At 43.6% G+C, this 12,379-nt stretch overlaps 1 protein-coding gene across 1 annotated transcript in view; it reads left to right on the forward strand.

Annotated features, from left to right (window-relative positions):
• The first annotated feature begins 7,244 nt into the window (after positions 1-7,244).
• LOC119322677 (eukaryotic translation initiation factor 2A-like) overlaps positions 7,245-12,379 on the forward strand; it is a 6,400-nt gene continuing 1,265 nt past the window's right edge. The window contains exons 1-11 of the mRNA XM_037596163.1: positions 7,245-7,393; positions 7,475-7,832; positions 9,145-9,331; positions 9,435-9,669; positions 9,747-9,815; positions 9,906-10,007; positions 10,221-10,261; positions 10,489-10,622; positions 10,827-10,890; positions 11,025-11,121; positions 11,198-11,313. Coding sequence (XP_037452060.1) covers positions 7,360-7,393; positions 7,475-7,832; positions 9,145-9,331; positions 9,435-9,669; positions 9,747-9,815; positions 9,906-10,007; positions 10,221-10,261; positions 10,489-10,622; positions 10,827-10,890; positions 11,025-11,121; positions 11,198-11,313 — 1,437 coding nt within the window. The 5' untranslated portion in view covers positions 7,245-7,359. The remainder of the gene's footprint in view (positions 7,394-7,474; positions 7,833-9,144; positions 9,332-9,434; positions 9,670-9,746; positions 9,816-9,905; positions 10,008-10,220; positions 10,262-10,488; positions 10,623-10,826; positions 10,891-11,024; positions 11,122-11,197; positions 11,314-12,379) is intronic.

Raw genomic sequence — 12,379 nt, forward strand, 5'->3', positions numbered from 1 at the left:
TAATCTGTATGACATGCCTTTTGGCCCGTTTGTAGGGTGAACAATCACTTTCAAAGTGTGATACAAGCCTGCGTGCTCGTGCGTGATGAAATACCATAGTTTTGTGTGGGTTTTCTCAGACTTCCTTAGAATGATGGGTGAATCTCCACTAGTGACCATACTGATAGGTAAGTTTCTATTATTTTTTGGGAAGTACTCAATCGCTTAGAGCTGGTATTTAAGATATGAATACATACTTAGAAGAATTATGCGGTGATGAATTTTTTCCCTTCGCATGTGCAGACCAGAACCGGGCTATGGAGCTGGCTATCAAGAAGGTTTTGCCAGACGCAACACACCGGTGGTGCAAATGGCATGTTCTGAAGAAAGCAAAAGATTCATTGGGCAGTCTGTACACGAAGAAAATCCAGAGCTGAATTTTAAGGTGATAAATCACATGCTAACAGAAGATGAATTTGAGAAGATTGGGAGATGTTGCTGGATAAATACAAGCTCAAGGCTCATCCCTACATGATAAACCTGTTTGAGATTCGTAAGAAATGGGCGAAGCCTTATTTTAAGGGAGTTATTTGTGCAAAAATGACCAGCACACAGAAGTGAGAGTGTGAACTATATGCTGAAGAATTATGTGCCTCATGGTTTCCCAATGCACATGTTTGTTCAGAAATACATGAGGCTCCAGTTTGACCGGGAGTCGGAGGAGAACTACGAAGAAAAACAAACGCGAATTGTAAGCATTTTTTTTTTGGAATGTCCTATGTATTTCAAGCCATTGTCAGATCATGTGCTTAAAAAATAATTAATCATTACGATGCTTGTGTAATATTTGTGGAGGGGAGGCCGGTCATGAGAGAAAACCTTGCTGTGGAAAGGCATGCCAACAAGATATATACAAGAGACATGTTTGAACACTTTGGGCATATATTGTACAAGTGTGGTGTTTATCAAGTTGAAGAGATTGAAAAATACAAGACATATGTTGGAATCCACAGCGAGGCAGAGAACAGAGAGAAATGGTGCAGACTGTCATACAAGGTTACTATGCTTGACGGGGGCGAAGAATTCGACTGTGAGTGTGGATAGTTTGCACACATGGGTTTGATTTGCAGCCATGTGCTGAAGGTTAGTGGTCGACCATTTCTCCTGAATTGTTTTAGCCAGAAATCATGCTAAATCCGACTGCAAGTATTCATGATGCATGAAGACCTACCGGATTGCTATGTCCTGATTCCCGGTGTTTTCTTTTTCTTTTTGCAGGTGTTAGATTTCATTCGGGCCAAAGAAATACCAGGAAAATATATCGTGAAGAGATGGACAAAGGATGCTAGAGATATACTACCTGCCCACCTGGTCCAATACCAAAAGGATAGCATGAAGAACAACCCATTTTCGTACAGACACTTCATGATGCAACCCATGCGATGGAACTAGTGAGACTAGGAGACACCAGTGTGGATGCATTCAACAGATTGATGGAGGGGGTGTGCCGCTTGTAGGTGTCCGTCGATCTCAAGAACGGGCACAGCCCAGCCTACACTAGTGTAGTGATTCCTAAGAAAAATGTATGTGGCTCAAGAAACTGATTTGTGCAGAGAACTGCTTACATCTTTCCTGGCGCACTTGTAGAACCGGTCTCCCGCTCGGAAAACGAAGGTCACCACCTTGTGACGGCATACTAGGCAAGAGATCAGCAAGAGCTTGCCATCTTCTCCGATCTGATTCTTCTAAGCGAGGATGAAGAAGATAAAGCAATTGGGCAGTCCGTGGAGTCTTGTACTGGAAGGAGGTGGGAGGTAGGTGCGGGTCCTGTAGACGTAGGCCGTTTAGCAGAAAACGTCTGAGCCGTAGCCCAAGATTTGTCGTTCCCATCTAAGCTGGTGTTGTGGTGATGACGACCGTTGCATTGAAAGCGACAACTGGGTGGGCCACGATGTGGAAAAAGGAGCGCATGCATATCCATATACGGACTGGAATACCCGATGCGATGGGAATCTCGACAAATGCTGACGACTATGATATCGAGTCCATCTGAGCTCGAGCTCAGAATAGGACTTTCGATCTGTCCTGCACTAGTGCCAACTAGTACCAAGAATTGAGATGCTAGTACCCAGAATCGATAACGTGAGGTAGTAGTACTAGTTGAATGGCTAATTTTATTATCTAAATCTTGGAGACCGTGCTGCAAAACTTATCATGGACTGCACTAGTCCTATGGCACACACAAAGCAGCAAAAGAAAACTGCTATCAATAAACAATAGTGGCCACCTTGCGCAGAGTTAAAAAAGAAAACATCATATAAAAGGAAAAAGACAAAAGGGAAAGAGTCTCCCTGGTGGCCGCTGCCGTGCAGGAGCGTCTTCTGATTTGTCGCCGGATACTGGTATGTCCTTGGCCTTTACGTCTCGGGACCCATCATGAAAGGCGTCGGATATGTCTTGATTTGACGTCCTGCGGGCTGCAGTGTATCACGTCTGCCTGGTCTCCAGCGAGGCAGGGTTGGCACTGTATGACGCATGCATGTCCGACGGAGGCTTCAGATCGCTAAGTGTATTCGGATCTCTTGACTGCGTTCGAGATCAAAACCAATCTGTAAACAAAATAGCGCAAGATAACCGCAAAAAGAAATCTGGATGATGTAGAGGGAGCATATCGAATTGAAATCATAACACCTGATTTATGCCATCACATCCACGATGACACCTAAGAGGCTCTCAATGAAAGCACCAATGTCGGTGTCAAAACCGGCGGATCTCGTAGTAGGGGTCCTAAGCTAGGCGTCTTGGAGCGATGGTAACATGGACACGGAGTTTTACCCAGCTTCGGGCTCTCTCAAAGAAATAATCCCCTACATGCTGCTTTTGATTGTATTCATATGGGTGTAATACAGAGTACATGTGTCTACCACGAGATTGTAGTAATGAATATGAGATTGTCCATTGACTAGTCTGACATCGGTTTATATAAGACACCGGAGGCCTAGGGTTTAGGAGAGTCATTGTCTTGGGCGCCAAGTCTTGTGGAGTCTTCCTTGTATGCGGCAGAGATTGTTCAAACTGGCCCATGAGTATACGGCCATGGGGGTCCTCGGCTCAATCCAACTGATCGGGAGACGATGTGGTGAGTACCCCCTAGTCCAGGACACCGTCAGAGGCCCCGACAGCGGGCAGAGTCGCCGACAAAAATGGGCGGCGGCGGCGACAACGAAGGAGGATGGCGAGGGTTGCTGTTGGATGGGGGGAGGCCAATGTACCACCGACCAGCGGGCCCGGGGAAGGAGAGGGCGAGCATGCCGCGTCCATTGCGTGTCCGCGCCGATGGAAACCCGACTCAAAAATGGGCCGGGAATGGGTCGCCCACGGACGAAAAGCGAACGCGTGTCCGTTTGGGTCGGCGCGTTGGGCCGCCTTTTGTGTCCGCACCAAATCAAATGGATGGCGGCGGGCGAAATGAGTCGTCCCATTGGAGTTGCTCTTAACCTAGTATAAATAAACTTTCAGTTTTTTTTACGAAATATACATTTTGGTTAATTAATAAAACCAAACCGTTTGATAACTGCTTCGAGCACTGAAGGAGAATGATGTGCAATATATTGCAACACACGCACATGTAGTTCTTAAAGCATCTTCAACAAATACGCGGTTGCACGACGCGTTAAACTTTTTTTGCAGTGCTGAAATAGCCTTTAGCGCACGCAGGAGGATGTTTGCTTCAGCAAAAGCAGTATATATTGCGGGCGCATGTAGCGCTAAATTACAACGCGCACGTCTAGCAAAAATAACATTTCACATGAACATAGAACCAAGAAGATCAAACACACATTAAATAAATCAACAATGAATAGTTCAATTACTATTACAACTCAAACAAATGGTTTATTCCAATACAACAAGTAGTTCAACAAAAACAACAAACATACAACATCAAACTAGTTTTGCTGCCCATTTCATGCCCACCACTCTTTGATTAGATCCTTCTGAAGCTCATTATGCCTTTCGACACCTTAGATGGCATGATAGGAGGCAATAAAGCGGGCCACCCTCGCAGCCCTCCTCCGCACTCGCACGAGACATCCCAACAACTCATATTGAGAATAGTCTAAATCTTGCCCATGGCAAACATTCTCCGATGGGTGGCTTCTTGGAGGCATCAATGGAGTATGAGCAACGGTTGGTGGAGGCCCGATGTAGTGGGAATGAGCAGTTGGAATTGGGGGTCACTGGATCGAGAGTTTAGAGGAGTCTGATGGCGATGAGTCAAGATTTCATTGTTTCAAGAAGTTACATAGGACGTCAGAGGAGTGTCAAGCAGGCGATTATAGTCCTATCACCTATGGCTGGTCTAGAGAATACAAGATTTAGGGTTGGGCCATATGAGTTAGATGTTTACCCCACATGTCATAGGAATAATTTTGATTTATTAATTTCTTTTGGGTATCCATTGGATTACCCATGCCCTACCCATAGATTTTGCGGGTATGGATACCCATTACCCGTGGGTACAAAATCTTTCCAAGTCATGCCCATGCCCATTGTTTTCGGATAGGGTATCCGCGGGTACCCATACCCATGGGCAAAACTGCCATCCCTACGCAAGATAGTAGACATAGTTGTATGTATAACCATTTGCTACAAACTCCACCGGTGTAGTTTCACCATTTGCAATCTTATTCATGAGTGGTGACCGATTGAGAACATCGATGTCATTCAAAGATCCAAGCATTCTGAAAAAAGCGTGCCAAATCCAAGTCTCCTGATCTGCCACCACTTCAAGGATTATAGTGGAACCCTTTTTCTGGCCGTGGAATTGTCCATGCCATGCCTTAAGACAGTTCTTCCAACTCCAATGCATACAATCTATTGAGCCAAACATACCTGAAACCCCGAGCTTTGTTCATCTTCAAAAACCTTGCGGTGTCTTCAGCATTGGGAGCTCTCAAATATTTCGGACCAAACACTTGCACAATTTCGACCGCGAAGCGCTTGACACACATGATGGCTTGACTCTCACCCATGGCCAAGTGGTCATCAACTATATCCGCCGGAATACCGTATGCCAACATACGCAAAGCGTCAGTCACCTTTTGAAAGGTGCTACGCCCGAGTTCTCCGGCGGCATTCCTCCTTTGCTGAAAAAACCGATCATGAGTCGCCAGTTTCTCTGCAATGTGTTTGGACAACTCGATGTTCATCCTAAAACGGCGCCGAAAGTAGGACTCGGGGTATGTGGAAGTCTCAACAAAATAGTTTCACATCTATCTGTTGTGGGCATCGATCCTATCCCTCCATAATTTCTAAAGACCGATAACCGAACCACCGTGCTTCAGCCTTTTATTGACGTGCATAGCTAGGATCAATGCGAGGTCCTTCTCCTCTTTAATATCAAATTCTTTCGTCGGAAGAATCGTAGGACGAACTCATCTACAAAGCTGAATTTAAACTAATTTAAAACTACAAACAACATGCACCAAATTCATCTACAAAGATAAAGTTGAAGCAATAGATACCTTGCAAGCGTTTCGTCAAACACCTTGTGGGCACCGAGCTGCAGACGGCTGCCGGGCGCTGTTCGTCGGAGGAATGGTGCGCTCGAGGGGCGGTGATGAGGAGAGAAGGTGGAGGAAGCAGTGGCGGCGCGCGGGGATAGGCGGGGGAAGCGCCGATGGGTCGCCGGAGCGAATGGGGAAGGTGCGGGCGGAGGCGCCAACTCCTGGAGGTTTCAGATCTAGTGGTTGGTGATATTCGCGCCCCCGATTGCCATGTCCAGCGCGCGGGAGCGGGCGCACCAAATAAGCAGCGCGCGATGCCTTTTTCCCAGCGCGTTAAACTAATATTGCCGCACGTGGGATTTTAGCGCGTCTGCTGGAGCGCCGGTTTTGATCGTGCGCACGTCAAATAGTCGTTTTTTCCAACGCGCCCATTGAAGATGCTCTTATACTGTAGCAAAATCCATAGCCGATAGTACAACAAATAATGAATAGAAAAGTGTGCCTATTATTTTGGGCCTACGTATAACGTCCATGTGAGCGAAATCTCATTTGCATCCCTCCTGGAAGGTTCAGCTGTTGTATATTTCAGTGGCACAATCACCCTCCGTCACATGGTTGGCTGATTCTATTGTTTCCTGTGATTACTCTGAACTTCATATGATATGTTTTGTATAGGTAAGAAAAATACCTCAGTAACAAGAGATGGAAAAAAAGATACTACACTGTTCCTTTGGCAGGGTAGCCATGTTCCCACTTTCTAAGTGGACTGCCTCAATAGCTCAGGGCATGCTATCATAATAATATATAAAAAATAACTCTATTGGTCTTTTTTCAATACAATCATCGGGAGGAAGACTGTCGGATCAAATGAATATGTGCACATTCGGTTCAACATATATTTTCACCACGACTCATGATAACTGTGACTTGTATGGTACCTTCAAGATGAATCAACTTTTCAAACAAAACTATCGATTATAGGATCAGGGTCACTCCACCAAAATCGATGACAAAAGACACATAACGGCCGAGTGGGGCGGCCAGGCGGCCCATTACCGTGCGGGGTGCGTGTTTGGTCGCTATCCATCCCTCGACATACACGCACACTAGGATGTCAAATCCACTAGAGGAGCCAATGCTTGTTGGCGAGCGTGGTGGGATGGGTCTAGTTCGTTGCGCGCCACTATGTTTGTCATTTGCTTGTTGTGCCTTTCTTTTGTTCTTTCCGGTTTCGTATTTTTATTTGGGTTTCTTTCTTTCTTTCTTTTCTTTTTAATACATTGTGAACAATTATTTAACATACGGTGATCTTTTTTGAATACACACTAATCTTTTTAATATTTATTGAACATTTTTTAATAAACACTGAACATTTTTCTAATATACGATGAACTTTTTTAATATATGTTGAACATATTTTTAATATACACGAACTTTTTAAAAAATTATACTGAACCCTCTCAAAAAATTATACTGAAAAATATGCTTTTTCTGTTTTGTAATAGGGCTTTTAGTTATTTAGCTCCTCAAAAGAAAATCGTTTCTTTTTTGTTTTTTGAGGGAAAACCGGTTTTTTGTTTGAGAAAAAAAAGCTCTCGCGCCAGAATGAGCCGGCCATTTCCCAGGAATGCAGCGTAATCTGTTTATTGGCCCGCCGAAGTTTTTCTTCCGTTTCTGTACCTACGAACAAAGGCCCACAATGCCCTAACAAAAACTGAGGCCCACAAACCAGTGACCCCCATGTGTCAGTGAGGAAGGCATGACATAGGCACCACCCGCATCCAGCAAAGTCCCCTCGCCGCGCCGCCGCCTCCACCGCAGCTGCGCTTCTGATCTCTCCGCCGGTCGCCGAGACCTTCTCGCGCAGTCGGCCATGGCATCGCAGCAGCCATCCCTCGCCATCCTAGGTACGCTGGCTCCTCCCCTCGCGGTGCTTTCCCCTAATCTTGCGCCCGTCTGACGTAACTCGCGACTGGGGCCAACCGCAGTGCGCGAGCCCGACGGCTTCACGGTGTGGCCCGGCCCTCCCTACCCGCCCGGTTCCAGCCCGCCGCAGAGGCTCCCCAAGACGGCGTGCAGCGCCACGTCCTTCTCTCGCGACGGCTCCCGCCTCCTGGCGACGGTGGCCTCGGCCTCGGCCACCGTCTACGACTGCAGCTCGCTCTCCGTCATCAGGTCCTTCGACCTCCCAGGCCTCACCGCCGCGGCGCTCTCGCCCACTGGCTCGTACCTGCAGACCTTCCAGAAGTCGTCCTCGCCGCAGGTCAAGAATGTCACGGTCTGGCACGTTGACACCGCCACTGCGCTCTACCAGCACTATCAGAAGAACTTGTCTAAGGCGAATTGGTTCGTGCTACTAGAACTTTGGTGCTTAAATTACGATTCATGAACTTGGATGCTTAATTATACATGTACAACTTTTAATAGCGAGGCTGAACACTTCATATGATGGAGTGGTGGACGTTTTTTTGTTATCCAGTGCATCTACTATTGTATCCTTTAGTTCATTGCAGACATTTCATTGACTAAATAATTGCCCGTGGGTTGCAACGGGGGTATAAACATTGGACCCCGATAAAATCCGAACGTTCGGATTTTAAGCATTTCATCCCGAACGTTTTTACATGGCAACTTTAGTCTACGCGAGGTGGCAACTTTAGTTGTTAAGACATGACAACTTTGTCCCAGATCGTTTTTTTGTCAGAAAATTGCAATGTTTGCCATCCTCACGTGAACTAAAGTTGCCATAAAAAAACGTTCGGGTTGCCATGCTTTAAATCCAAACGTTCGGGATTTATCATTGCTGTAAACATTTTAGTAGATGAGATTAAGCACTTACTTGGTAAGAATTTATTGACTTACCAAAGAAAATATTATTTAGGAGAAAGATCAGATATGGGAGGAAAATTGCCATCTTATTGTTAAGCACTTATTGACGTGCCAAAGAATATTACTATTTGGGAGAAAAATCAGAGATGGGACGAAAAAAATCAAACAGGAGAAGGGAATGTGGGACCATATATAGTGATGTTGGACGAAGGAGAGGTTGGGCAAAAGAGAGGGTGAAACGGGAACCTTATGTTCTTTTTAAAGTAAAAAAGTAAATATAATATACTCCCTCCATTCCTTTATGTAAAGTGTATAATTTTTGGCATGGTGACCAAGGCACATAATTATACACAAGTTAGGACAAAATTAACCTTGGCTAAATCATTGATTAGTGGCAAGTAAATCATTGATTAATGGCAAGTAAATCATTTAGGCTAGGAAAGTAAGAGATACACGCAATCTGGAGTAATATAATATATATATGAATGTTCCAAAGCTGCATATACACATAAATATCTCCTATCACCCTTTGTAATGTTTGAAATCACTACTGAATAGGTACGACTATCCTAGATTTGTGGTGCTATTGTTTTAATTTCTAAGACATCCATACCTAGTGTAGTTCCACAAATATTGATTCACACCCAGGGTAATGATTCCAACTAGTCAGGCCTTTGATGCTTCAAAATTTGCGTAACTCTTGTTTCTAGGGTGCTACGTAATCTAAACGGATACACCTAAGACCGCTAATTTCATCTAGCCACAGTTTGGAATGGGTGACGAGATGCATAAAGCTTACTGGTGCATGACATGTTGATTAAATTCACAGGCCAATGGTTCAATTTTCTGCGGACGAGTCAGTTGCTTGTCGGATGGCGACCAACGAGATGCAGTTCTTTGACACAAATGATTTCACTAAAGGGATTGTGTACAAGGTAAGATTACCAGGCATAGCTGCAATGCAGCTAGCAAGTGCTCCAGGATCTCATGTTGCTGGATTTGTCCCAGAGGCAAAGGTATGACTTACTTGCTTTTGACTTTCGCAGTGTTTCTACAGTGAATTAATTTCACAAACTCAATGGTTTTGCTATCTTTCTCCTTCCTTTTTCTTGTAAGTAGGGTGTTCCAGCCAGTGTTCAGATCTTCTCTTGTGACAAGGATGCACAAAACCAAGTTGTTGCCCGCAGGAGCTTTTTTCGCTGTTCAACTGTTCAGTTTCACTGGAACAAGGGGTCTACTGGACTTCTTATTGTTTCCCAAGCTGATGTGGATAAAACCAACCAGAGTTACTACGGTGAAACCAAGTTGCACTACTTGACAACTGATAGGGCCTTTGAAGGAATTGTTCCTCTCAGTAAGTTCTTAGTTTTTGAAATTCTTCACAAGGCTATTTTTTAAAGTCTGGTCACTAATTCTATCAGCAATTTGCAGAAAAGGAGGGGCCAGTGCATGATGTTCAGTGGTCTTCTTCAGGTTCAGAGTTTGCTGTGGTCTATGGATGTATCCTTACATAGTTCTTACATGAACCATAATATTTCAGATTTAATGTCTTGCTGTTTTCTGCACAAGTGTTCCTTGACTGAAACTCAGTTATGCCGGCCAAAGCAACAATATTCAACAAGAAATGCAATCCTCTTCATGAGCTTGGTGAAGGCCCTTATAATACGATAAGATGGAACCCCAAAGGGCGATGTATCCTTGCAATGATTTGATCAGCTAGTCGTGCTGTGTTCTATGGTTTGAGTGTGCGTGTGTGTGTGTATGCACACCCTTTGTTATAGTATGGTTATTAGCATAGCAATATGCGTCTAGCAAATTATTAATGTTTGTTATTGATTGCTTTCATGTAAGAAAAAAAAATCATGTTTAGCTTGGTGATATCCTTAACCCAAGTTTCTCCACCAGTTATTGTTATAGCTGGATTTGGTAATTTGCCTGGTGATATGGTATGCCATTCCGCCAAATTTTGTATTAGGCAATAGCCTTAACAGTTCGAATGAGTAAACATTCTGACTGGGGAAGTCTTATGTGGTTTAAGAGAACCTATGACAAACTATAAAGCAAAAAAGGGCATCTTTTAGTATTTCTATGATAAACTATAAAGCAAAAAAGGGCATCTTTTAATATTTCTTCAAGTGGTTGCCACATAGCTCACAGGGTATTTTTTGTCCAGGCTTTCTGGGATTATTCAGAAAAGAAGTTGATACAGAAAGCAAAGGCTGAATGGTCTGTCATAAGTGAATGGTCCCCTGATGGTCGCCATTTTATGACTGCTACAACAGCTCCAAGGCTTCAAATAGATAATAGGTACTCCCTCCGTCCGAAAATACTTGTCATCAAAATGGAATAAAATGGATGTATCTAGAACTAATATATGTCTAGATACATCCATTTTTATTCATTTTGATGACAAGTATTTCCGGACGGAGGGAGTACATTTCCTGCAGCTTTAGCATGCTAGCGGAAATGGTTTAGGATCCTTGCATGATTATCTTATATTTCCTGGTGCAGAATAAAAATATTTGACCACACTGGATCTCTGCAGTTTATAAAGGAATTTGAAAAACTGTATCAGGTATGTCGACAGCATATAACCACTTCTCTGTAATCTGTACCCCTTGTTGGTCCTAAACAATTAGTAACATGTTGAAGAAATAAATATGCCAGCCCTCACATTGCGCTCATGATTGTTGCTTTTCAATTGTGCAGGTTGACTGGAAACCAGAATCTCCTGAAAGATTTGGTGACATTGCTGAGCTCACGATATCTTTGAATGGCATAAAAATTGAAGAAACAAAGAAGCAAGGTTCCAGTATTATCTTATGCTCCATGCTAGCAAGTCTGGACAAATTATTTTCTCCTATTGACTTGTCTAGTTTCAGGACAAGGTTCTAAATCGGCACAAACATCAGGCAAGGCTCCTGTAAATGTAGCAACAAAACCTGCAGGAGCATACCGTCCACCTCAATCAAAGCACACTGCAGCGCTTCAAGACAAGGTAAATATGAAAGATACATCAGATTCTAGTTATCCTGAAATGCTGGGCTTGCTATCATAAACTATAGAACGAATCGCATCTGTTATACGCATCACTGACCCTGTGCTGATCAAATATTGATATTTTTGGGGAATCAAATCTTGACTTCATTTGCTCGCTTGCCACTTTATACATACTGAAGGGTACGGTGCTGTCTGAGCACACTTTGCAGACTTCCTCATAAGAATTGGGGTCTTTGCTATGTGGACTAGAAATGTCGAAAGAACAGAAAAAACATGATGCCAAAAAATCATATGAATAATCATGATGGGCATCCTAGGATGAATCCATTCTTCAAAGCGATCTTGCTAATTGTACCAGTAAATGAATAGGTATCAGGTTAATAAAACCCGAACTGTTTCCGCCTTCCTCTCGAACTAAGCTATTTCTGGTCGCTCCTGAAGTCCTGCAATGCAGCACACTGCATGTGCATAATGTTGTGGTCAAACAATAATAGCCTAGTCTTTGAGAGCAGATATATATTATGGGAAGATGTCCCACCAACTCATTTATTACCTAGAGAAACGAGTCGACATTTGGCATTTGTTTGTTTATTCCTGCAGAGTATTTTTAGTATACTACTCCCTCCATCCCATAATATAAGACGTTTCTGCAAGCTATATTAGGTTGCAAAAACGTCTTACATTATGGGACGGAGTAGTATAAAAGAGTATACCATTGCTGCATGCATCTACAGGTTAGATTACCAGCATGTGCAATGACATTATGCATTCTACGGCATTTTACTGAAATAATACTGTTTGCTGGTTCATGATTTTGTATCGTAACCTGATTACAGCACTAATGGATACCGTCAGGTTAGATTACCAGCATGTGCAATGACATTACGCATTCTACGACATTTCACTGAAGCAACACTGTTTGCTGGTTCATGATTTTGTATCGTAACCTGATTACACCGTTAATGGATACCGTCAGATCTTGTTTGTTTTGGTTGCTCTGTAATCCCATAACACGGTATTAGACCAGCCTGGTACAAATTTGTTACCGATCGAAATCGTCCATA

This window comes from Triticum dicoccoides, chromosome 6B (assembly GCF_002162155.2).
Source record: "Triticum dicoccoides isolate Atlit2015 ecotype Zavitan chromosome 6B, WEW_v2.0, whole genome shotgun sequence".
Classification (NCBI taxonomy): Eukaryota; Viridiplantae; Streptophyta; class Magnoliopsida; order Poales; family Poaceae; genus Triticum; species Triticum dicoccoides.